The following is a 27,133-nucleotide window of genomic DNA, read 5'->3' as shown; positions in this document are numbered from 1 at the left end:
TTTATACACATTCCAAGCCATCTGTGCCAAGAAACTTGCTATCCCTCTCTCTGATGTGTTTAGAAGAAAAAACTCAACTGTACTAAAGGAAATGAAAGAGTTTAGGAAGGCTGTAGTGGTCGCTTTGTTAGACTAAATGTGTGCGTGCGTGTGTGTATGTGTGAAGGGAGGTCCTGATTTGCCACTGAGAAAAGTATGAAAACCCTTCAGGGGGATTTCCTCTGAAAGAAAGACCTCCTCCTCTCTCAGCCTTTACTTTCTCTCTCTCTCTGTCACGCTGAAAACGCTCTTTACAGTCAAGACAAAACAGCGCAGTGAGTGGACAACACCGCGCTTGACATTTAGCAGTTTTCAGCAGGCAACTTGCAAGAACTTGCTAAACAATGGCTGTCTTCCACTGCATTCCAAATACAACAGCACAACACACACCCTGGATGCACCTCTGGATGTAAGGAGTCATGGGAATGGTGCCAGTTTATCTCCAGAAGTAAATCGGGAGTTTGTTTTGTTGGAGAGAGGATGACAGCACAGTAGACTGGATCCTGTCATCAAGATGGTAAATAAAACTCGTTCGTTTTTTACGTCTGACCCATTGAACTACTGATAGCTGTCTGATGTTGAGGGTTAAGATTTAATGTTACATTCAATTTCTTTGTAAGTGCACAATGAATTGTTCTGGTCAACCAAAGCTCTACCAACTTCAGAAATTCAAGTTTGAGATATATTGTGACCTCAAAAAACAAAGCTTGAGAGCTTGTAAAACTGACTTATGATCAGCTATCTTGTTCCTAACACTAGTCTCTACGTATCTCACAGATACGCACTTGTTTAGATTAGACAATAACTAAAGGTTATGTACACAAGTTTGAAATGAATATCTGTCTTTGCATTTCATATGTCCACCTATTGTATCAATGACAGCAATAGTGGAGCTATTGCAGACTTAGTTTATGCAAACATCCATGTGATCTAGAAACTTGTGTGCTTTAATGTCACAAATTAACTTGCAAAACATTTGATCCGTGACTCAGAAGAAGCCTTTACATATGAACTTTGCATTGCCAAAAAAGAACACAGATTTAAAATGGTCTTAGACATTTGGACTATGATCAAGAGCTTTCACACAAGACCAATTTTCCAAAGCACATCTCAGTTTCGTGTCTGGTTTGAATGACTGATGGTGTTCGGCTGGGGGACAGTTGTTAGTTATTTGATCAGGTGTGTTTTATCTGATATGTGGTTTTTTCTGACATTTCTGTTGACCCAACATTTGTTTAAGTCTTAAAAAGGTGTACACACATACAGTATGTAAAATATAAATAGGGTGTCACAGTCAAGCTTCTGTAGAGAAAAGAAAATCACATGCATTTTGCCAAAAACAAATTAATTTTTTCAGGATAGCGTGTTGGGCTCTGAGCCAGTGTGGTATCCACTTTTATTATAAAAAAATAGTGTTTACTAGCCTCATCCTCACTATACAACTACACTATCATTAAGAGAGATCTGAGACCAATCAGAGAAGTCTCATTAACATTGAAATGAAACATCAGACAATCTCAGTAGTGATGCCTGCTCTTACAAAACGCTTACGTTCATGTCTCCCTTGACTCTCAATCCACTTCCAGATTTGTATACATTTGAATAATTTGCAACAAATGAACGCATTTGGAAAAACGAACAATACTGATTTTTACAAAACCATGAACTAATAGAGACAATGGTTTCATATTGTACTGTCAAATTTAAATACATATCATCACTCGCAATGCTTCATGAAATTTCATTTCATCAGGAATTTAAAGGAATTGTTCACTTTCAACATACATTTTTATGATAATTTACTCAGCCCTGTTGTCATCCAAGACGTATATATATATATTTTTCTTTAGTCGAAAATAAATTAAGGTATTTGATGGAAACATTCCTGGATTATTCAATGGACTTCAAAACGGTTCAAGATCAAAATTACAGTTTCAGTGCAGCTTCAAGGGGCTTTAAACGATACCAGATGATGAATAAGGGTCTTATCTAACAAAACGATTGGTCATTTTCTAAAAATATAAAGACGTATATGCTTTATACAAATGCTTGCATTGCTCTGTTCTGCGAAGCGCGTTCACAACTTCACGTGTTACGTATATACGTTGAAAAGGTCACGCTTAAAGGGACGAAATCCAGGATACGCACATGAAATGACCATTTTAAACAAAAAACTGACGCAAAGACAATTGAATATCTGTCATTGAACACTCAACAACTTTTGAACTGTCCTCCTTCTCCACATTTGTAAACACTGAGCTCTTTGAAGCTGCACTGAAACTGTAATTTTGACCTTCAACCGTTTGGAGTCCATTGAAGTCCACTATATGGAGAATAATCCTGGAATGTTTCCATTCTGGATTTGTCTGGATTGATTTAAGCCTTTATCGAAGAATCTTTTGAAATCTCCATGGAGAAAATGAAGAAAAACAAAGACTGGGGCCGACGCTCTGTTCTGTTAAACCAGACCAAGGTTAGTCAGTGAATGAGATAAAATTCCTCCCTGTACATACCCAATTGAGTACATCAGCAGAATTAAGTGTACAGTAGATTGGTCTTGCAAAAAAAATCTTATTATGCAACACTTGTCAACACATTACTGTAACATCCTAATGTGTCTGACTCTGAGTTTGGGGATATTTCTGCGATACGTTTAGCGTTCCTTTATGGGAGGGCTGCACACCTGCACACTTGTTTTCATACCACATTTAATGTGTGCGTTTTACAGCTGAACTCGACGGATGAAAACAACACCAAACTCTCACATTCACGCACACAAACAACGCTCTCGCTGTGCTCGGGCCGTTACGACCTCTGACAGACCTTGACAACACCAGCAACACACAAGTACAAATATTACCACACAACACTCTCACACACACACACACGCACGCACGCACGCACGCACGCACGCACGCACGCACGCACGCACGCACGCACGCACGCACACACACACACACACACACACACACACACACACACACACACACACACACACACACACACACACACACACACACACACACACACACACACACACACACACACACACACCTAACCACAGAATACACACCTCCTGGCAGCTGTTATGCTAGGTTTTAAACCAGACGACGTCCACAGAAGTGCACTTATTGACAAACAATTTCGTCAAAACTGAAAGTCCCAAAATAACAGGAATTCCGGGAAACATTTGTGCAGGCTGGTTAAAACAGGTGGTTTTTGTAAATGTTTTTGTTTCCTGTCTGTTTGTCATTTGCATATTGCTAAGCTAATACTAACAGCATAAAATGCATAGCGCACAAATATGTGTAAAATTGGCAACACTTATTATTGGACAATTTGATCTACGGTAATGTCTAGAAGAGACTTCGTAAACCGTGTAAAATGCTCACGATGTAGAAATCTCGCTAGCTTTTGATTTTACATATTTGTATTGGCGTTGCCTACTTATTAAATTGGCGAGCTGTATACTGTCGAGTATGATCCATTAAGGACAGAACATAAAGTGAATAGGAAACAAAAAAGTAATTTTTCCAGCAAAGCTAACACATTTTCACTGATGATAACCACACGGCCAATGATGACATGTCGTAAAACATCTTGCCAAGAACCTGCCGGCTGACATATTTGTATGCCTTTGTATCACATTGAAGACGAGCATCAACAGCTGTGCGTGATGTGTATTTTGTTTTCTCTGACCCCTCCGAGTTCCTGTCATGCACACACAGACGGCACTGATTCACTTCTGCTCTTTATTAGCATGTTGCACGTGATCCAGATGTTCAATCAGTTGGTGTCTCAGATTCTAGATCAGTATCTTTAGATCATATAGAGCAAAAAAGCCAGGTTTAAGGTGCATTTGCCAAAACCACAGTAAGTACATTGTAAGTTCTTTCCTATGTCTTTGCCATTTCTTCTTTTCTATCAAACAGTCTCATAATCTACTGCATTTATTTTATCCCCACACCGATGACATCAGCGATTATGCTACTCCGTTAAAACCACTATTATCTCTCTGTTATCACACAAACAAACAAAGTGCAGTATATTTTCATGAGTTGTGCAATATTGTAAGATCCTAAGTTGGTCTTCTTATATAATGCAAATAATAATGACATTTGGATTTCCGATCGATCGGCACCCTGATGGTGGAAACAATGCAAAACATTCAAAGAATTCTCAAATGTGGTAAACTGAAAGTGATATTCTGTACATGTGTGCAAGAGTTACGATGGGAGTCACGGCTGTCTGTGTGTTTTGAGTTGCTAATATTTATTTTGGAAATATGTCCCATGACCCTCAATCAAATTCTAATGAAATATGATATTCATCATCATTTGGAGGTAGTGTTGCGGTCTTGGATCTCAGCGAGAAACCACAGAGCGTTGTTTCATCTGAAGGGAAAACTGGGGAGAAGGTCAAGAAAATATACGAGTTATTTAATAAGTTGGCAGTGGGTAGAGAAAGAAGTGTTCGCAAGACCTGCGAGTGACAACGGTGATATATGACTGTGTTAAGATTAAATATGTCCGGACTCATTTATGATTTGCCTGTAGAGACACAAAGAATGTGTAATAAAAATAAAGGCCATGAGAGATAAAACATTGTTTATTTGTTTTCTGAACAATGACAACAGAGGTCTCTACTATTCGCAGATCTTCTGCAATAAAAAAGGTAAATGTAAAAATATAATGCACTAACAATAATTGTGCATCGGATAGCAAAATAATAAAAAGACATTTCCTACATATTTTGTTGATGACGTTAAAGGCACGCCCAATCAAATTATGTGGCATTCTGGTGCAAATTCATTGGTCGAGCTAGTCAAAATAGACAATGTGCCAACGTGGACAGGTGGTGTGACGTGCCCTCATCCTCGAAAACTATGAAAAATTCACAATTAATTTTGTATAAACTATTCAATTTAAAGGAAAAAACACACTGGCTGCATTAAACGCAGATGCACAGAAGAATAAAGACCACAATGTTTTGTGCCATGACAGAACATGAAAACCGTAAATTTGAAGAGACATTTAGAAAACCAAAATGGCCTATTTTTCTATTCAGTCTATGTTATATTAATCATGTGGGTCACCACCAGATGATGAAAGTCGGGGTTCCAAACCAAACACCTGCTCAAACCCCAAGAACCAGATATCCATCCCAAATACCCTATGCAACAAAAAATTATTATTGATGATAAGATCCTTTTTTGCTCAACCTGTTTCGAGAAAGCTTAGGAAAAGTGTAGCCTGACAAGTGAACAAGTGAAGTAAAAAAGGCGTAGCGAGTCAGATGTTGTGGATGTTTGTCTGCTGAGAGTGGGCAGAGGCTGGAGAATGCTCCATTACGCTGTGAATGCAGAACATTGTGCCAAACTCCTTCTGTGAGGAGTAAAACTACAGTGGCTCAGACACAAAGACAACAGTGTCTTAAAGACAGCGAGGAAAGGAAGGACAAGACGGAGACGTTGCTGGAATTTGACTGCTGAAATGAGAAACTCTGAAAGGCTTTAAAATCAGATTGGTGTTTATCTCAGGAGTGCAGATGGATTTTTCAGGCTTCGACCATTTGTTTATTCAGTTGCAGCCCTGAAGTGATAACAGAGCTGAAGAAAGGCTTTTAAATGCCAAAAGTGGCGCTTTTGTCCTGTGCCAGATGTACAAGTCGAGACATATTTTGTGCGCATAACACACAATTTAGACACTGTATGGTGCCTTCCTGGAACTATTTGCATTTCTTATACATATTTATACACATATCGTATTTCTATTTACGATTTCTTATTCCTCAAAACCTGTATATGACTGTTTCTTCTGTGGAACACCAAAGATATACTGTAAGAAGAATGTCTTAGTTGTTTTGTGTCCATAGTCTCATACAATGGAAGTCAATCGTAGCCAGTGTGGTGTGGTTACCAACGTTCTTCAAAATAATTTAATTTGTGTTCTGCAGCAGGAAGAGAGTCAAACAGATCTAAAACATGCATGACACTTATGATTTATGAAGCATGTCCGATTCACATGACTAAATGAAATCAAATCTCTCAGAACGAAAGCTTACAGCTGAGCTTTGGTCTGTAAAATGCCATTTTCTCTCTCTCTCCCTCTGTGTAATTACAGACAGCCTTACGCATTGCAAAATGTGAACCCGCATTAGATATTTACATTTAATGCAGGGTTAGAAACCGTAGCATCAAATCCAGTGACTGGGGCGAAGCTGCAGGTGAGAAGATCCCGGCACATCTGTTAAACATTATTTTCTTTTAGATGGATGCTTCACACATGAAAGCATGTACTTACAAACATCTCCAGATATCAAATGAGCCTTTCCATGAACTTTCCAAAGTTCAGCCAGGAGGCTCAATCCAGGCTGGACTTTGGTGCTCCATATATCCATCCAGAGATGTGCGATTGACAACCTCCTGAATGGAGTTTCCAGACAAGGGGAACAACGCCAGGCTCCAGATATCCCTCATTTGGGATCCGGATGATTTATTAAATGAAGTTTGACTTGGACGTGTTGGGAACGCTAAGGTGTGGATGTGTAATGCAAGAGGATGGGGGGTAAGCAGAGCACCGGGCACAGGGCCACATTGAGAAAGTGATCTGGGCAGAACAAGAGGAGTGTTTACCTAAAGGGAAACGATTTCAGGAGGTTCATCCAGAGGACCGGCGAGGTTACGCATGCGTCCAGAGTGGACCACCCTGAATGAGACGCAAAAATAACAGTTCACGGATAAGTAGAAAAGCTATTGTGTCTGTCTACAGTCGTACCAAATTATAAATCATTAAACATATCGAGGGAGGTGGTGTACTAATACTGCTCAAAGACAGAAACACAAAAAAGTTAAGAAGATGATAATCAAATATGCTTTTCATTCATCGCCAGATTCCGGGAATCAGCGAGCGAACCCAGGGCAGACAAACTCACAGCAGATAAACATCAGCATACTTCTCCGATGAGACATCTGAAGTCTGTGTCACTCAATGACTAAAACAATAGAGATCAGACTGAGGGTCTGGAGGTGAACGTTGCCCCTCAGTTCATGAAACATCAACATGAAGCCACAATTAAACAAATAGATTTGATGAAAATGTGCCTGGTGCCTGGTTCAAAATGCGATAGAAAGCGTGGCATTTTGGGTGGTTGCCAAGCGTTGCTAAGCTGATTTGTTTTTGTTTGTTGTTCTTCTCAAGGAGACATAAACTTCCTGTCTGAGATCCCACACGGGTCCTGTAATCATCCTAACCAGACGTCTGTTGAGCTAACAGCTGAAACAAAACAAACCAGCAAAATACATATCAGGATTTAAAGGATTCGTTTCTTTTCATGGTTAATCATTTCACTGCGCTGTATGAAGATCATTTTAAACATTGAGTCTAACAGTCTTAAACTCTGACCTGTGGAAGTGTGTTCTTCACCCTTGAACAGGTTTTCTCAGACTCATTTTCCACACAACACTCCCAGTCTTGATCTTCCTGCATCTGCTTTGCAAATCATTCCAAGTCGAACAATTGAAACCCGAACGCAACATTTTCATGAGCTAGCTGAAATACTGTACATGCATGATAAATATTTGGGAGAGCAAATATGAGAATCACCAGTGTATCTGCAGTAATCCTACATAAGCGCATACATACAGTACACGGTCACTGATGTTTCTGGATTATGCACATATGTTCTGTACGAAAACATTTGTAACCCCTCTCTCAGCACTGGGCTGGTTCAGACCCAGTTTTCTTTGTTCTCCTTTGTTTTACTTGTCTAATGAGACAGATCTCCCCTGCATGAGCCATCTCAAATGAAGTGTTTCTTGGACAAACATACTTTAAAGAGCCCATATTTCCTTCAGATGGACAGATCTATTTCATGAGGCCAAAATCTTCATTGTCTCGCTCTTGGGCTTTGCAAGTGAGATTTAGGAGGGGTTGAAGTTATGAAAAGGTTTGGCCTCGGGCAGTTGACAACAGCCTCATTTCACTGCTTCAAACAAAGGATTCAGGGCGTTTATAAATATAATGCCGGCAGTATAATGTGTCCTGAGATGTAACACTGGATATTTGTTACAAGAATAGAGAAACTAATTCACAAATGATTGCTGTCCATTGAACATAAGAAATTAAATGTTATTATGCCAAAATATAATTTAAACCTGGGGAAAATAATATTTCAAAAATATTCACATCATGATAGCAATCGATAATTAAACCGGTCAAAATATGAAATTATATATCTTCCGTAAAATCACTGCATCTGACCAGTCAATCTATGTATTTGCATTACTTTTACGCCCTGCTCACACATAAATCACAAGCTTAAAAGGATGTTGTAGTGTTTTACTGTAAGGTCTCATCGGTGAATGAAAGTCATTGATGTGAAGAGGTGTGGCTTGGGGAGAGCTCTGAAAAGAGGGCGGGATCTTTCCCCCTTTTATATTTCAATGCTAGCTTGCTGTATATCATGCTGTAATAAAGTTAGGATCTGTTCATTTTGCAGTTGGCTCCATTATTTGAGGTGAAGTTTTAATCGATTGACAGCCCTAAAATAAATCTCTCTCTCTCTTGATCTCTTCCCATCAGAACCCGTCATCTCTGGAGTGGTCCATTCAGAGCGCGCTGTCGGCCCTTTACCCGCCCTTTGAGGCCACTGCTCCCACTGTTCTCAGCCAACTCTTTCGCACCATTGAGGAATGTTACCATGGAGATGCACTGCAGTGCCTGCTGGACTTTCTCATCCCAGCCAAACACATCTTAGAGAGTGTACAGCAAGCTGCGTGTGTGAGTACAACATACTCAGCGGAACACAACATCAGTGCTTAAGATCTGATATCTGACATCAACACCAAACAACTCATAGTTGATGAAAAGCTTATGAAGCAAACAAATGTATGTAATGCTTTAGATTACGGCCCGTACTGCATAACTAACCACATTTTACAGCATAACTAATTGTAACAGTGATGGTCCTCTACAGCACATATCTCTAGGTAATGATAAACAATATGAAAGTTTGGGGAATCAAGAAGTCAGGAAATTCAAGAAATATTTATATTTATTGACTTTTCTTTACTTAAGGAGGTGTCACAAATTATTTATTTTAATTATGCTGAATATTAATGTGTAAAATGTGCAAAATCAATGTTGATATCTTGAGATTATAATCAAGTATTTCAAGAGTGGTTTGATGTGGATGTTTATATAGCATGCAGTTCCATCAGCCGTAATCTAAAGCGTTACCCATTCTTATTTTGTTTATAAAAGGAATAGTTCAACCTGAAATTAACATTTTGTCATTATTAACTCCGCTCCCTCCAAACACATGACTTTATTTCCTCCAAACACAGAAATACTGGATGTGTAATGCAAAAAATATTTCAGAAACTAAAAAGCAGTCAACATTTGAGTCCTCTATTCCCAAATCTAAAGTAATACAAATTAAATATGACGGCTGCGAAGACTTTTCTTAGTAAAACACGATTTGAATTTCAGTCACTTCCTCAATTAAAACTCAAGACTTGACATACAGCACACATTTTCTGTGGACTACTGTTACAATCATTTACAGTATGGTGCTTTTCTGTCCTGTTTAAACTTAATAGGCTGTGCTCACTCTATGCTCTACTTATCAAAAACAGTGAAATTCTTCAGAATTTCTTCATCTTACACAGAAGTACAAGTCAAATGGTTTTAGAATAACATGGCAATGGGTAAATGATTTTGGCGTAAACTAAAGTTTAAAGAATCAAGTGGGTTTCACTGCAAAATGAAAGCAGTTTCCTGCACAGTCCTTTCATCCGTGGGGATTTTTATGGTACAGCTCCCACATGCTACCTTTTCTTGTCCACTAGACAAGGATTCTGCTTTATTTTCAGAAAGATCAAAGCCCTTCTGAGGCAGATTCATCTGAAGGAGATTCAAGAATGTTTGTCTCCAAGCCAATAAATGGCATCAATAAAGTCAATCCCACCAACGCCATTGATAAGTCATGAGCCTTTAAGAATCTGGCGGTCATAAAATCCTTTACTCTTAAATTTATTAGCCACTCAAACTACTTTTTTATTTCCTGTCTTTCTCTTCTCTACTAGGCTGCATATTCTGATGTCCTCTTTCGCTGTGAGGGATGGCCGTTGTGCCTAAGTGATCGGGTGGTGGTTCAACTTGCACCTATCAACCCTTTACTGCTCCGGCCTGGAGATTTCTACCTGCAGGTCGAGCATTTTGGAGATCAGTCAGCCCGAATCGTCCTCAAAAGTCTTCTTGTGCAGGAAGACCTCCTGGGGCAGGACAATCCGGTGCTTCAAGCCGGATCCAGAGTGCTGCAGGGACCCGAAGTTGAGGGGATACCAATACCCGAGACGTCCTACCCCAGCATTTTCACAGAGTCTTGGTTAAGAGAAATAAACAACGGCCGTCATGGTAAGCCCCTACATCAGTGTGTGCTATCCTCCGACCGGGGGGTTGTAAAGGTCCCTTGGACTGAAATTGCCAACCCAGAATTCCTTGATAGACCCAAAGCTAATATCTGGGCTGAAACAACATCATGCACGATGGCAACTCTCAAAGTGGATGACCTTCAGACTAAGATATCTGGAAACGTGGCACACTCACAGTTACCTGTAGATCTCCTACAACTTGAGATGGAAACCAGGATCCTTCCTGCCGAAGATGGGATGGTTGTTTCAGTTCAGCTGGTGGAGGGCGGCACCAGATTGGTTAAGGTTGAGCAAGGAAACCCAATCAGCAGTTTTGCTGGAAAGCCGGTTGGTTGGGTCTCTCCCAACACCTGGGACAGTAGACACAGCCGAGAGCTGGAAGGGGAATATGTGGACTTGCTGGAGTTCGCGAAGGAGAAACAGACCCTCAACAAAATAGCAATGCCAACACAACCACTAAGCTTCAAGCTGGTCAGGACCGCTCAACCTGAATCAAAAAGCAACCTGTGTGATGAGCACTTCAGCGTCTTGGATAAAAACATTAACCCATGCTTGCAACCCACACAGCCATCGGAGAGCATGCAGAACAATCTAGAATCCAAATGCAGGTATCGACAGTCCTACATGGCAGCTCTACGAAACCCTGTACATTTTGAGAGAGCAAGTATGCTCCGCCCCGTGGATGAATCAAAGCCAGAAGTAGCCGAGGCTGAGCCAAGCTGTGATAGATATGGAGTTGGCCTCCAACATCCAAGTTGCATGTCTGGCGAGACACCAAAGCAAACAGACAAAAACCCAATACAGGGCTTTGAGATCTCAGCCCAAGTAGAGCAAAGTCCAATAAACGTCTGTCAGAAGTCAACCCGGCCAAGTGAGAGCATACCTCATGGCCGTAGTTCGAGGGAGAACTTGAAGTCTCCTGAGCAGTGTACATCACAACAGAGCCCAGACACGTCCCAAACAAAACACCACAAGTCACATGATCTTCACGAGACTGCAGTGGGAAATAAAGACAGGGAAATACCTGACAAAAGACTCCACTGTCTAAACGACTCCATCAAACAAGATCAGTTTCAGGTGCGGGTCGGCGGTCAAAAGCACGGCAAAACCCAACACTTACCTAAAATGGGGCTAAGGGCATTACCCGACCACAGCGGACTGAGACAAGATCTGTGTTTGCGGCGACTCAATGTCATTCAACAAAACCAGCTCACGCAAAACTCTGAACAAACATCCCTGTTATTTCAGCATCAATGCAGTAAATTTCAAAATGAGAACAGTCCATCGGATTACAAAACCCCCAGTGATGGCAGACAGCATGGAAGAGACTTGGATTCACCTGCACAGGTGTTGAAAGTGGCAGGTAAAAGCCGGCCAAAATTCCGCTCTTCCTCATCCGTCTCAGAAACAGCCCGAGAGTGCATGCAGTCACACAAGGTGACCAACAGAAGCCACAGTGACGTCTATCCAGGGATCATCCCGACTGTATCCATAATCCAGGGAATAAAACACACTGCTAATTTGGTGTCCCCGAAACTAACCAGACGACACGAACGAAAGGGTGAGTGAGATTTTTGAGATACGAACTTCTGGTTGTAACTTGTTATGAGATGTCACAAGCATTTACATCAAGCACAAAGAAAAATCCTTCTGTAGCCCCTTTCTGTTTACATTAATTGATTGCATACAGATGTTTTTCTTTCATCAAATCTTGATTTGCTTTTGAAAGAACACACAAAGAAACTGCACAGTCCCTGGTGAACAGCAATGCTTAGTCATTAATATGAAGCCCTGTCTCGAGTCTTGTAGCTGTCTGCCATTAGAATCCTCACTATGTCATTTTGCATGCTCACAACAAGCGCAACTAGGCATTTCGGCAGATTTACAGACAACCTTTACCCTTTTCCTCTGCTGGGAGGAAAATATACCCATCTGAAAGGTCATCTTGAAAGAGTGCAGTGTGACACAGGTCAAAGGTCAACAGCACACGCGGCGTTCCACATGGGGAATTTCTGCAGCCCTTCATCTGATCTTCCTTTTTTTGCAGAACAGAACGAAGGCATTCATTACAACCAAGCGCCAGAGTTCAAAAATAACTACACCCCCAACCGTTTATGGGGGAGCTGTTTCATGTCTTTTTGAATGGGAAGAGGAGGACGGTTGCTTTAGTTTTTTTAAAGGGACTTTTTTTTCAATAGCACCATCTAGCTGTTAAATGTCGTCTTTATACCCAAGAAACAAAAACAAGGCTTGGATTTGTTGCCAAACTACAATATATTTTTACATAAATCTAGATACATACAAATACATCTAGGATGACAATGACATGATGATCATTTTTTGTTTTTGAAAAGTTTCCTTATCCGGGAAAACTGGAGCTCCAGTTGGCAATGGAAGAGAGCTTCAGGACATCAACAATGACCAGCTCCAGATGAGCCAGACTGAGAGCGCAGGGCAGGCAACTCTCTTTTCCCAACACCCCACAACCAAGAGTCTTCTACACCTAGGAATGATCTGTTTGCCAGGTATGCCTACTGTTAATTTACAATTGTAATTTGACATTGCAAAATCATGGATTAAAGCCTGGACTGGTATACAAAATGTAGAACAAAAATGAACATACACAATAATTCGAACTCAGTGGCAGGCTGCAGCAGTTAAAAAAACGTTGTAAGGCAGAAAATGTTAAAAACATTTGCAGTACACAACAAAGCATGATGCAGGGCAAACTATATCCCACAATGCAATGTAGTCAACCTTTGATTTACAATGTGATTAAAGACTCCTTTCTCAAACTGCCAAAAGGTAATTCGCACAAATTAAAAACGATTATGCAACTCAAATGCAAAGTGATGAGATTATGTGCATAATGTATTTTATATAGAATAATGTTTCACATACTATTTTAAAGCAGTAGTAGGCAGTATGCAATCCATACTGCACAGTAAATGATAAACTTAGGATTCTATGAATATAGTAAAAATACTAAAGTACTGAGTGCACCTTTAGTAGTCAGAATGGAAACATTCCTCATAAAATCTGCCGTGGACTCTGCATTTTTAATGGTGATATGACACAACAAAACTAAAAACTAATGTCTATCCTCTTACCAACATCAGGGAGTCGTGATAGAGCTGGTCGAGCTGTGGTGGAGGTGTACGGGGGACGGACAGGGTGGGCATCGGCCCAGCACTCTCCTCTGGACCTCTGCAGACTGCTGCTCTACCTGCACTCCATACCCAGGTACCAAACACATGAGAGATGTCTGCACTATCACCACAAGAGGGCAGTAGCTGCATGAGTAATTCAGAATGAACAGGATTATACACTTGGAGAGTATTTGAGTTAAGCACTTTTTTTAATTTTTAGAACTTTTGAAATTTGATTTCGATATAAATTCAGTTCCTGAACGAGAGTTTAAAATCAGGTAGCATATAAAATATAAAAATTTATCTAAAGCATTTTTTACATTCAAATGAATTAATTTCAAAGTCATGCACGGTCTTGAATACATTGTGTGTATTTATGCAGGATGGAGGTGAGAGATCTGGGACTGACCGTTGTGATTGACAGCAGGAAATCTCCACCGCCCTCGGTCTTCTATAAATCTCTGCTCTTGGTTCAGGTAAGGACATGCCTGCCAAACCAATACAATACCCTTTTTCTCCACAATATATTAGAAAAATAAACAAGATGAACAATGTATTTGCATAAATGCTCATAATGGTTACAGGGCTAAAAGATGTACACACAAATGATTGTTGAGTAGAAGGAAATAAATTCCCAAATTAAAAATGATTTAAATGATATAATAAAAAATGTTAATGAATAACTGTTATTATTTATATTTAATATGTTATTTTACTTTGTGCACCATTGTTATTATATTCATAAAATATGTTTACACTGTTCTTGTTTGTACTTATATATTCTGTAACAGAAAATTTTAGTTTAATAAGAATGATTTAAAGTAACCTGTTGTTTAGTGGCTCATTCACACACTGACCATTGTGTGCCTTCTCGCCTCTATGTGTATAGGAACAGGCCCTTCATGCAGTACACACTATTGTTATGCTTGTTGAGAAAGACGTGAATCCTCGACCCGAAAGACATCCTGGTTTACAGGTAGCCCAAGTGAATCATCACACCAGTCCCAACACATCCACAATGACTCAATATTGTCCTGCTGCCCACGCCAGCTCTTCTATTTAACATCTGACATCAACGAGTTCAGAATCAGACCTACTGTACACACTCTGAAGCTGCTTCATGAGAGAGCAGCTGTTCTGAATGAGTCGTTTAAGTAAACAAATCTTTCTTGTTCACGCTGGTGGTGCTTCGTTGTGAGCGTCTGAGCGACACTCATTGTTCTAAACAAGTCTTTAAAGTGAACAAAAAATTATTTGCCCATCTCAGTTGTTTGCTAGGAGCAGCATTTATCTTGTTAATATTCTGTGATACTGCGAAGAATAAACAAGATGAACTTATTTTAGCTATGTTTGCATATTTGCACCGCAGTGCTCTTTACTTCGTAAAGTTGACTTAGCAGTTAGCACAATTAGCTAAAACTAGCTGTAAATGAGCTAATTAGATAGCAAATTAGCTAACCTTTTGTTTATAAAAATCCATGGACTTGTTACCGTTGTGCACTGTCCTGCGGTATCTTAAACAGGTCAGCTGAGGTACATTGTTCACATTGAGGTGTGAATGCTATTAAAACACTGATTAGATTCAGATTTTTTATTGAAATGTGTTAACTGTACTTGCATTTGCTGTTCATATAAAAAGGTTGTTGTAATATTACACGTACAAGACCGAAGTTAACTTCCGGTCTATGTTTGGTTATAATCTAACAATTTATTTTATATTACATTTATAGTTATATTAAATCATATTAATATTTTATTATATATTAATTGTATAATTAAATAGGATTAAACTGGTTTACCTTGTGTACATAAACACTAACAAATGATGGCAAACCTGCGGTCACCTGCTTACATTGTCATTTCTATCAGATAGATGTTGTGACATCACTGAAGGCTCTTCATAAGGTGGTTGATGCACAGCAGTTGACCTCTGACCTCGGAGGAAACTTTCCTTACAGTCACGAGGACTGGCTGCAATTTCACCAGGTAAAATCAGTCGAGATTCCTCCATCTTTTGCACTTTTGATCTATTGTGACGGTGTTTCCACTGTACTGTAGATTACCTTGTGAATTCAGCGTCCACTTTAATGGATAGGAACAACGTTTAGCTGATGGTTGAATGTTGAATATTTGTGTGTTTCAGAAACTGTCCCTCTTTCAACTCGACCTACAAGCGGCATCTTCATTATTGCATGCAGCAATCAGAAAACTGGACGTTAAAAAAACTGAATCTGCACAGGTAAAGCTTCATGCAAAAAATGAACAGATTTTATGAACCAACAGATGTTAAACCATGTTTAGAATGTGTTGGTTTTACCTCATCGATGATAATATGCGAGTATGCCACTCCTAAACTAACTTATCCAATTTTACAGGAAGTGATGTCCTGTATCCAAGAGCAACGAAGATCCATGAAAATAGTGCTTGAAGATACGCGTTTGGTCACACTCCAAAGAGAAGGCGGGGCTATTCTCGCCAGAATGCGAAAGGAGGAGCCAAGATTTGTTCATTCGGAAGACAACAGGTGTGTTTTCTCGCTTAGTTTGAATCTCATCAGGCTTAATATGGGGTCACTAAACCCTCTCAGAAATCCTGATGTTTGGACATCTGTTAGTTAATCCTGTGGTTACCCCATTCACCATGAGTTTGTCAAGCTAATAACACATACAGAAATAAAAGCTACTCTCTTTCAGTGCAAATGCATCGCAGGGCTTATAACATCCTTATGTTTGCATCTCTCTATTCAGGCACTCAATGGAGTCTGTGACTTGTCTGTATAACCAGGTGGAAGAGGCCGTTCACACACTAGTGATGAGATCGAACCAGTCCCTGCAACACCTTGAACATGTTCTTTTGGTGAGAGAGACGGCAGATTCGCTTAACACGGTATGACACAGTATTTTAATGACATTTTTGTTATACTCACATCTCACAGATGATACACAAGTACATAAAAGGTTACACTGTGAGCTTGTGGTTTTACTAAAGAGTAAATCAGCCAGTATTATCTAAACATGCTGTCTTTGTCATGATCCTGCCTCTCCTTTGTCTTGGTTTTTGAGTCTTGTGGCAGGATCATGTCAGTCCCATGTGTTTTGTGTGGAGAAAGAGCATTGTTTTGGTTTGTCACGCCATGCTCTCTCTCCGGTGTCGCGTCCTTTAGCCCCGCCCCATTGTTTCCCTGTTAGCAGCCCATTAGTGTTAGTCTTGTCACCAGCCCTGGTCCATCTTTCCCTTAGTGTTTTATTCCCCTCACCTGCCTCGTGCAATCCTCCTGTTAGCTTTCCTTTAGTGTTTCATTCATGTCACCTGCCGCCACTCTCCCTGTGTCATCAGTCTTTGTTAGTGTTTCCCTTTTTCAAGCCCCAGTTTCCCTCTGTCTCTTGTCGGTTCATTTTGCACATTTACTCTTCCTAGTCTGTCTTGTTTACCCTGCCTTGTATAGGATTACCCGTGTTCCTGTTTCCTGGATTCAATTTTGTGGACTTATAGTTTATTTATTATTCTTAGCACCTCTTTTGTTTTGTCCCCCTTGTGGGAAGTTTTAGTTTTCGGTCTTGTCTTGTTTTTATTCATGTTTTCCCCATCGAGGGTATTTGTTTAAATAAAGTTTTGTTGTTTAACACGTCTGCCTGCGCTTGGGTTCTGTCCAAACCTCATGACAGTCTTAAAGTGATTGTTCACCCTAAAAAAAAGAATGTCCTCCTGTCATTTCAAACATGTTTGGCTTTCTTTCGCAAAATACAAAAGAATTTTGTTAACTGTCCCCCATTCATTTGCATTGGTTTTGTGTCCATATAATAGAAGTCAATGTGGGCCAGTGCTGTTCGCTTGCCAACTTTCTTCAGAATATCGTCTTTTGTGTTCCGCGGAAGAAAGTCATACAGGTTTGAAATGAAAATAATTTTCCTTTTTGGGTGAACTATCACTTTATCAGCACTGGGCTTCAAGGAGGTTTCATAAGAGGCTGAATTTAAAACTCCTCAGCTGTTTATCTTTATGATAACCTCTGGATGTGGCCACCCGGTATTGATCATACAGTACACCCACAAGTAGTGTACATTCTATTTCATGTATATTGACTTAAGACTGGCCTAACATATACAATGGTCTTGGATTTAGTTTCTTTTGCAAAAGTCCTAAGAGGCCCAATGAAGACGCTCACCAGCATCCAAAACAAAATGTCCTGGTTTTGACCAGCTGTTTTCAGCTGGGAAAATGTTTAAGCTGCACTTAAGTCAATTGTTTTATCAGTGATTGTGAATGTTTGTAGATCCAGACCTGGTGTAACGCAGAAGAACAGTCATGGAAGGACAACGTTGACAAGGAGGAAACTCTGCCGAAACTTGAGCAAAAACTAAAAGATATTCAGTCTGTTCTGATGCAAGCAAAGGTAAACCAACTTGAATGAGACTCATCTGAAGTGTGTCATTGCAGTTTTTTATTTGCAAAAACATTAACAGGTTCCACATACACAGATAAACAGATAACTAGTATTTATAAAGCGCATCACAGGGTTAAAAAGTTGATGCGTTACTGCCAGTGGTGTGGACTCCAGCATGTGTTATCATTATTAATTTATGTGAAGGGGTCAGCACGTAAATCAAAGACATGATGAAATACCAGTTTATTTTCTGATAATGAAAATAGTTTGGAAATATGCTATCTTTAGTTATGGATGATTAAAGGTAAAGTTTATGAGATTTCAGACATGTCTGAGATATTGCTTGACATGTTATGTGATTTCAAGGAGAAAAAGGAGAAAGGAATGTTGTTGATAAAAGCAGCGAAGAGAAATAGGCAAGAAACACAGTTTCATGAAACGGACGCATTTCGCTGCACCGTCACCAGCTTCAAAACCACCATGACTGGCTTCCTCTTAAGGGCTGAAGAACGTAAATCTGAGCTGGAGATATCTCTTGACCTCTATCGTTTCTGTGAACAGGTGAGCTCGCAAATGTATAAAATCTACCTGAAAACTCAATTTACCCCTAAAGGCTGATTGACTGATACAACAAATTTCACTGACATAATAAATTAAAAAAATTAAATGAGAGGAATGCAAGGCAGGGATTTTATTTGAGAAAGTTGAGATTTAAAGTAAAAGCACTTTAAGAGAATGCATTGCACACTCTGAATAGGATGGGAGGGTTGCAAAATCAGTGAGGTCAGCCAAAAAACAAAGTTGTTTCAGAGGCAGAGCACTTTTGGAGACGGAGAAACTGCTTACTCAATAAACTATATAAGTGTAATAACTTTGAAAAGAAAATTCAAGTTTTTTGTTCCTCTGAATAATTTTTTAACAGTCTCTTTCCGTCTCTGATTGATACACTTTTCATCTTGTTTGTTTCACAGGCCTCAACTCTTGTCAAAGAGTGCATGCAGTATTTGGGGAGCGTGACCTCTCACTCCTTCAGCGTGCTAAAGGCTTTTGAGGAGAGGTTCAGAGACTTCTCGCCCCAACACTTTGAGGAAAAAAGAGAGGCGCTGTTAGAGAGGCACCCTGACGGGATATGGATGTGGAATGCAGTCTGGGCTCAGTGCCGAGACATCAGACAGAGGCTAAGCGAGATATTGCAGGCCTCTTATAGAAATCAGAGCCCTCCGACATCTCCACAAAAGGAAAATGTGGCGACCAAACATCCTTACAGCCACCTGGAGAGTCTGGCCCAGAATGTGTTTACCACTTCTACTCCTGAAAAAAGGGAAGGTGACCCCCAGACAAATCCAGCCGGCGATCATATAGAGAACCAAAACTGTAACACTGAGACTGTGGCAATATTAAACTTCCCCTTTAAGCCAGTGCAATATACATTATCAAACTCAGAGCAAAGTTCAGCCAAAGTCTGGTTAAAAGACAGCAGTCACCCTTTCCACCGAAGGTCAAGTGAAGGAAGTGTTCAGAAATATCACAAAGTCCAGATCACAGAAATCAGGAAGTGCCCTCTGATGAACTCTCACAGCGATGGTGATCTCAGGAACGCCGAACATCCCGATGAGATGTACTGTTCAGCACGCTATCGACCACTGGTCAGCTCATGTAGTGAGGGCTCTTGTGCATCCACCAGCTGTAGCATTTCTACAAGTAAAGACAATGCTACAGTTAAGGCCATTACCCAGACATCTATAAATTCATGTCAAAAAGATTTCCTACCAAGAGCATCAAGTCTGGTCAGCTATGCAGAAATAGCATCATGCAATGGACAGAGCTCTAGTCTGTCTCACAAAGACAGCTTTGGTTCAAGCGTTTCTCAACCGAGCCAGAGTAACCGAGCCAAAATAAAAAATAAATTCAGCGATGACACCAAATCAATGATGTCTCCAACAACACACTCGGTCATTCCAGTCAAAACGCAGGACGAGTCGATCTCTATGCCTACTTCTACATTGGAAATCAACAGTACTGTATTGTAAGTCACATGAGGAATCTGTACATTTCAAGAAACATCTAGTATACAGCTATATTCCAAAACCAATTGAGTAGTCTTGTTGCCTAAATAGGCAGCTAGCTTATTATAAGTCAGCATCAATTTGACTTCGAATTGACTGTAGAATTTGCATTCCTCTTAACTTTGTTTAGATTTTTTAACTGATTATAGTATGTTAAAACATGGATGATCCATATTATCATTTAGAGACTTTCTTTCTTCCGCAAAACACAAAAGAAGGTCTTTTGAAGAAAGTTTGTAACCAAACAGCGCCGGCACCTATTTACTTCTATTATATGGACACCAAACCAATGCAAGTGAATGGGTGCCATTCTTTAAATATCTGTTTTTTGTGCTGTGCGGAAGAAAGTCGTTTTTGAAGTTGATCTATCATAATTTCTGAATAAAACGGAAACCAGACCACACTTTCGGGGCTTATTTCTGCGATGACAACCTGCTGCCTGTACATTATCCCTTATATAAAACATGTTAAATGCCATTAAAAATCAAAAACACAGTCTTATCAATTCATCAAAATGTTTTTTCATACAACATTTTGTAGGATGAAATCTGCAGAAGAATGTCCAAGAGTAACAATGACGCATGCGGTTCATTTTTCTTTTTGCCTTCTGCCAGAAAACTGCGGCTCATCATTGAGGAGTTGCTCAAAACAGAGAGGGAGTATGTGAGAGCGTTGGGGTACGTCGTAGAGCACTACATGCCCGAGCTAGAGCGTCCTGACGTTCCTCAGGACCTGCGGGGACAGCGAGGAAGCATCTTTGGAAACTTGGAGAAACTGCGTGATTTCCACCAGCATCACTTTCTTAAAGAGCTGGAGATCTGTCTACAAGAACCCTTCAGTGTGGGACGCTGCTTTTTAAAACATGTGAGAGCTTTAAGCACGACCCGTCATGAGTCTACACTAGCCCAATATATGTAGTAGTCAAAGTAGGTATCAAATGACATTTGACACAAAATTAACTTGTGGCACCACTACAAACAAAATGATACCTGGGTCAATACCCATCTAATGGTACCCATCTACTGTAGATAACACTCTGGGTAAGATTCTTGTGGTGCGTCGACATAAAGATGTTCAGAACAGTCACAGATACAGGCAAAAACATACATGATAACATATGATGACTCATGATTACGGGATATGTTTTCCAGTCGGTGATTCTAACCATATGTTTCTCAAATCAGAAAGAAAACTTTGGCCTATACGCTTTATACAGCAAGAACAAACCTCGCTCGGAGAAACTGCTCATCAGTCATGGAAAAGAGTTCTTCAAGGTGACTTTGTTTGTACCTTATTCTTACTTGTCCGCAGTTATCCTTATTTTCCTTAATAGAACATGAGACACTGCTGTATTTAGTAAGAATGATAAAAACCTAAAACGTATTTGAATGTAAATATGTAAATTATAATCGTAGATTTAGGAAAGGCTGTCAGAAGATACATTTTAGCGATACTATGCATTTTGGGGTCTTTGTACGTACAGATTGCACACACAGATCACATTCATGTGCTTTACTGTGTGAGGTGTTTCTTCACCTAATATTTGTTGTCTTTGGCTTATTTTCAGGAAAAACAGCAGCTGCTGGGAGATAAGATGGATCTGTCATCATATCTCTTGAAACCGGTGCAGCGCATCAGTAAATATAGCCTGTTGCTGCAGGACATGCTGCGGGAATGCGAAAGCGGGCCACATGCAGGCCACGAGCCTGTGGAGATACAGACCGCCTTAGAGATCATCCAGTTCCAGCTTCGCCACGGCAACGATCTGCTCGCCATGGATGACATTCAGGACTGTGATGTGAGAATGGAGATAAACACGCAATAAACATTTATACACATTACACTGTGCCCAATATAGTAATAGGTCATGTAGTTATGCTGGTATCAAACTTTATATTTTATATTAACAGGTAACTGACCATGTTGACTGAGAGAGGATGTTTTTATAGAAAAGGATAGATGGGCGTGATGTTAGGGCCGATGTTGTTGACCACAACACACATTGACTATAATTACAAAGATAAATACCTTCATTTTTCTTTGCCTTTATTTTAAGACTGTGCGCTTTAAAAAGTACAGAAGCTCAGGGGGTGGTGAGAATTATAGATAAAGTACACTTTCACCACTCACACATACAGTAAGTGGCAAACTGTTCTTTGAAAGAGAAATCTTGTAGATTAAGGATTATTTAAAGAAAACTATATACAGTATACATTTAGAATCACAAAGTGATTGACTAGGGTAAATCATTGTTAGATACATTTTCTATCAACAGTCTTCTATGACTGACCTGCAAGAATGAATGTACAGCGCCGTGGGAGAACCAGGGAAAAATACACAACACACAACTATGTGAGCGTCTAGCTGATTCCTGAAGGCCTCCAAGTAGTAGACAAAGACGAACGCATACGAGAGCCTTATAAATATACTTAAACTATCATAAAAATCTTTGGTGTAAATCAATTTCTAAGCATATAAAAACAAGATTTGCTGCAATTTACTCTACATGCATTTTAACTTGGCTCAGTTTTGGAGAGATCAGGATGTCTGATATAATATATTGTTGTAATAAATTGTTTTGCCCGTACAGGTGAATCTGAAGGAACAAGGACAGCTTATTCGTCAAGACGAATTCCTCTTGACCTTCAGGAAGAAAAAATGTTACCGTCACATCTTTCTCTTTCGAGATCTCATACTTTTCAGCAAAACTAGGAAAACGGATGTGGGGAATGACATGTATATCTACAAACAGTCCTTCAAGGTAAACCACTGCTGGCATAACACTCTATATAAACCGGTAGTCAAAAACATTGATGGCTATGCATATTTTCGTATAGCTTAAAAAAAACATCTTTTTGATAATAATTCTTATTTCTTTTTCGATGGTGATGCAACTGTATTATTGTCCATCTCTTGTGTCTCAGACATCAGACATTGGTATGACCCATAATTTTGGAGACAGTGGGTTGTGTTTTGAGATCTGGTTTCGAAGAAGGAAGTCACAGGAAATATACATTCTTCAGGCGCAAAGTCAAGAAGCGAAAGAGAATTGGACTAGAGACTTAGAGCGAATTCTCTGGGAACAAGCAATACACAACAGAGGCAAGCAAACTTTTTCATACTTTATTATCATGAAACAGAATTGCTCTGTGCGCTGTAAAAAAACAACCCGCAGAATCTACTCAATAAAATTGAGGTAACTGATGAGAAGTGTGGGGAAATCAAATATTGCCTTGTCCTTTTGCACCGAAACATTCATTTCTCACACCCTTTGCATGACACATGACCTTTTCCAGGAAATGATTGCAGCTGAATGTCAATCTTTGTAACTTAGAATTAGTGGCTCCTTCGTGCTTTCCTGTCAGCGTGTGAGTCAGTCCTGTAACATCAAAAAATGAACACGGAGAATACTCAATGGAAAAGATTTTCACAAATTTGCTGCTTGGTATAAATATACAGTATATGCCAACCCTGAGTGGTTAAGGTTAGATTCAAGCAGTCAACAGGAGAGATATTATCAATTTGTCAAAATGGGTGTTAGGCAAGCTCTCCGGTGTGGTGCAGACTTTCAGTAAATTATGTTCTTTAATGCTTGCCAGAACCCCTTTTTTTCCAAAACCCTGTGCACTCACACACACACTCACACACACACACACACACACACACACACACACACACACACACACACACACACACACACAAACAAACACTTGGAAAGGGTTGTAATTACAACTGGAACAAGAGAACAGTGGTGCATCATCACACATACTGTACAACACCAGATGCCATATTAACCTTATAAACAAGCAATATTATTAAAAGATTTAGTGCTGTAACAGTATAAACACAGTTGTCTGCTGATGTCAAATGTCCTGATGGTCTGTGATGGTCTTCACACAGAAATCCGCATGCAGGAAGGAGTGTTCATGGGCATCGGTCATAAACCCTTCATGGACATCACACCGAGCGAGATGGCCATCAATGACAGAGCCATCAACTGTGCTTTAACAGGACGAGGTAAAACATGTGCAAGTGCAGTGTTTAATCCATGAGGAATCTTATTCAACTCAAATTGAAATGTAAAATTAACATATGTTTTATTTCCTTGGACACCTTAGGTGGACTTCCTGTCCTTCGCTTGAATTCTACGGGTTCGGCCAGCTGTACGTCATCCTCCGGTAGCCATTCCTCATCTTCTGGGTGGGGCTCTCCTGTGGGACATCTGATTGGTCCCACCAGTAGAGATGTTGTCCGGTTTGAATGTGGAACCTCAGGAATCCTGGAGGAAGAGGATCTGGATCAGGATAGTGGAAACCAGAGTGTACTTGGTATGTTCACACAAGATATCAGATGTAATTTCTCATTTGGGATGGTCTCATCTCAACATATCTACATGCGCATTTACCCAACAATTTCTTTCCAAACTTGATGGTTGTTCATTTTTTTATCGTACAGAACATTTAAATCTTTCTGACGCTCTTTAGTTTCAGTGACCTCATCTGTGTCAGAGTCCAAAAACAAATTTAGAAATATGACGCAGACAGCATTTCAAATTACACGTTCTGCTACTGCTAACTGTCTTCAATTCAAAAACACTAATCCAGACTCATTTTAATTTCAATGCTTCATTATTTTTAGAAAGTAAATGTTTGGCTAATTGCACCCTTTGTTGTGTGTGTTTGTTACAGTGGACAGTTCTGAATCGTCCGGTGAGAGTGTGAGTTGCTTCAGCAGTTCAGCCCACAGCTCCCATTCTGTGATTGGTGGATGCGGTGAACACGGCCCATCTGAGGTGCCAGTCATTGGTGTGAAAAAATGTAAGGCCCACAAACAGGAAAGCAACGGGAAACCTACCAACCCACTGATCCAGCCAAGCTCTAAAGTATGAGGCCTACACATACCTGTTTTTACATTATTACAGTATGGTGCAATATATATATATACATATATATATACACAGTATATTACAGACACTATTATTAAATGATTAAAGTGCTTATTGATATACAATGAATTTTATCTTTGTTCTTCTCAGGTTCAAGGGAGAAACATAATGGGAAAATCAACAGAAGTTTAACCAGTCTTTATTCTTTGTACGTTAACACTATCTATCACATGCCTTTTATATTATCATGCATTATGCCTGTGGCTCACTAATGGACTTAGTAATAAAGCTTATTTTATTTATTTATTTTGGTGTGTGTTGGTTGGTTGAAACCAGAGGCATGTCCTCGGAAGTAAAGCAAAAGCATTAAATGAATGGGACGAGGGCCAAACAAAAGTAATCGAATTACACTTGAAGTATATTTTGTTAAAGATGGTTTCCATCATTGTAGTTAGTTCTTTTTTATGCTTAAAGTGATCATTTTTCTAATAAGCCTGTTTTTAATTAGTTATAGGATGTTTAAAAACAACGTGTGACAACGTGATTTGTGTGTCTGCTTTTGAGTTGTTGGGGAATTTGTGCAGGACCTTGACACTGCAGCTTCACCAAACACCATTACAACATTATGTCATCCATGCACTATGTCAGCGGCCATATTGTGGCTTCTTGTTGTCACTTAAAGCCTATAAAATATTTTTTTCTCCATTTCCAACTAAGTATGTTGGACAGGTGATAATGCACACAGATATGGGTCTTGTTAAGTATTTATGCTTAAGTGTTACTGTAAAACTCTGCATATAAACATCACAGATCTAAGTGAAAGAGACACGGTAGACATTGTGTCTTAAGAATACAAGAGACTACAGACAGCTGTTTACTATGTGCCCAATAAAAAATTTACAAATAACTTTTTTTAAATAGTATTGCAGTCGCAAACATGGAAAATTACTCTAATGAGGGAGGAGATTCAAAGACTTATTATATCTCATACCTCAGCTGATGTTTACTTGCTTGTTCGTCTGTTTGCACTCATCAAATCGGACACATTTGGGAATCTTTCTAGATCCAGAATACCTCTCCAAGTTTATACCACTGACAGTCAGGGCTTCATACACTTTTGGAATTTGAAAACCATCAACAGGAAGTCCAACAGGTGTGTTAGCCAAGAGTAAAGCTCACACACACAGGGAGAAGGCATCTCTTTAAAACCCGGACTAAACTAAATGTAATACTTTTTTATGCTTAAAGTGATCATTTCTCTAATAAGCTTGGTTTTAATTACTTATAGGATGTTAAAAAAGGACTGTGACAACTTGATTTGTGCGTTTGAGTTATAGCTTCACCAAACAACCATTACTGTGCCGGCTCCAAATTATTTCAGCGGCCATATTATGCTATATTATGCATATTATGCTCTTGTTTTCACTTATGAGCCTATAAAACATTTTTTTCTCCATTTCCAACTAAGTATGTTGGACAGGTGATTATGCACACAGATGTGGTGTTTTTGTATTCGTTTTATCATTTAAATCTATTTGTTTACCCCTTCATCCCTGCTGCCTTGCACGTGGGTTCTTCCACCACGTTCACGACAGATTCGTTTTTAGTAACTTATGTTAAACTGTTGTTTTGAGCCAATACCTTGTCATTTCTGCGTATGAGTAATAATACCATAATGTTTTTTAGTTTTTTTATGAGTACCGTCAAGGGTTAAACAAATCATGTGTTTTTCGGATTCAGCATGTTAAACTCCATCAATAAATGGCACTTTTAATCATTAATCATTGTGTTATCATAATGTCTGTGGTCTTCAGAAAACGGACTTTGTTTTTTGTCCTGTAAATGTACTGTAAAGGAACCATCTTGCCCGAAAAATTATCCTTTACCTGAGGTTAAGAAGATCCTGGAGAGATTACATTTTTTTATCTTAAAAATATTGTCTGAAGGACAAATGAACTGTCTTTTTTCATTACTTTATGTTTACCTTACTACATTGAAAACGTCGTGAATCTTCATAATTTAATTGCATAATAAATGTATCTAAATACCGCATTGATGACCAATCGTATTCTTGTAGTTTACAAATATCATGGTTCATGACTAATGGACATTTTTGGTTAATATTGTTGTGCTACAAATGTCACAATTAAACTGTGGTTACTGGAGAAATACCGT

The 27,133-nt window shown here is 39.5% G+C and overlaps 1 protein-coding gene across 1 annotated transcript; it reads left to right on the top strand.

The window, feature by feature from the left end:
* The first annotated feature begins 279 nt into the window (after positions 1-279).
* On the top strand, positions 280-27,009 carry quob (quattro b). The gene is made up of 23 exons (XM_079460031.1): positions 280-556; positions 8,622-8,819; positions 10,127-12,035; positions 12,829-12,999; positions 13,594-13,717; positions 14,006-14,099; positions 14,513-14,599; positions 15,493-15,609; positions 15,767-15,862; positions 15,999-16,147; positions 16,371-16,509; positions 17,897-18,016; positions 18,374-18,568; positions 18,979-20,033; positions 20,688-20,937; positions 21,258-21,347; positions 21,641-21,871; positions 22,664-22,834; positions 22,998-23,175; positions 23,974-24,090; positions 24,192-24,401; positions 24,762-24,955; positions 25,109-27,009. Exons 1-23 carry the CDS (start codon positions 554-556, stop codon positions 25,148-25,150), a joined length of 5,940 nt encoding a protein of 1,979 aa, XP_079316157.1. The 5' UTR covers positions 280-553; the 3' UTR covers positions 25,151-27,009.
* Positions 27,010-27,133: the final 124 nt, after the last annotated feature.

Source organism: Barbatula barbatula (genome assembly GCF_947034865.1).
Source record: "Barbatula barbatula genome assembly, chromosome: 7".
In the NCBI taxonomy this organism is placed as follows: domain Eukaryota; kingdom Metazoa; phylum Chordata; class Actinopteri; order Cypriniformes; family Nemacheilidae; genus Barbatula; species Barbatula barbatula.
Note: the sequence above shows the minus strand (reverse complement) of the source record. Positions and strands in the feature narration are given on the sequence as shown.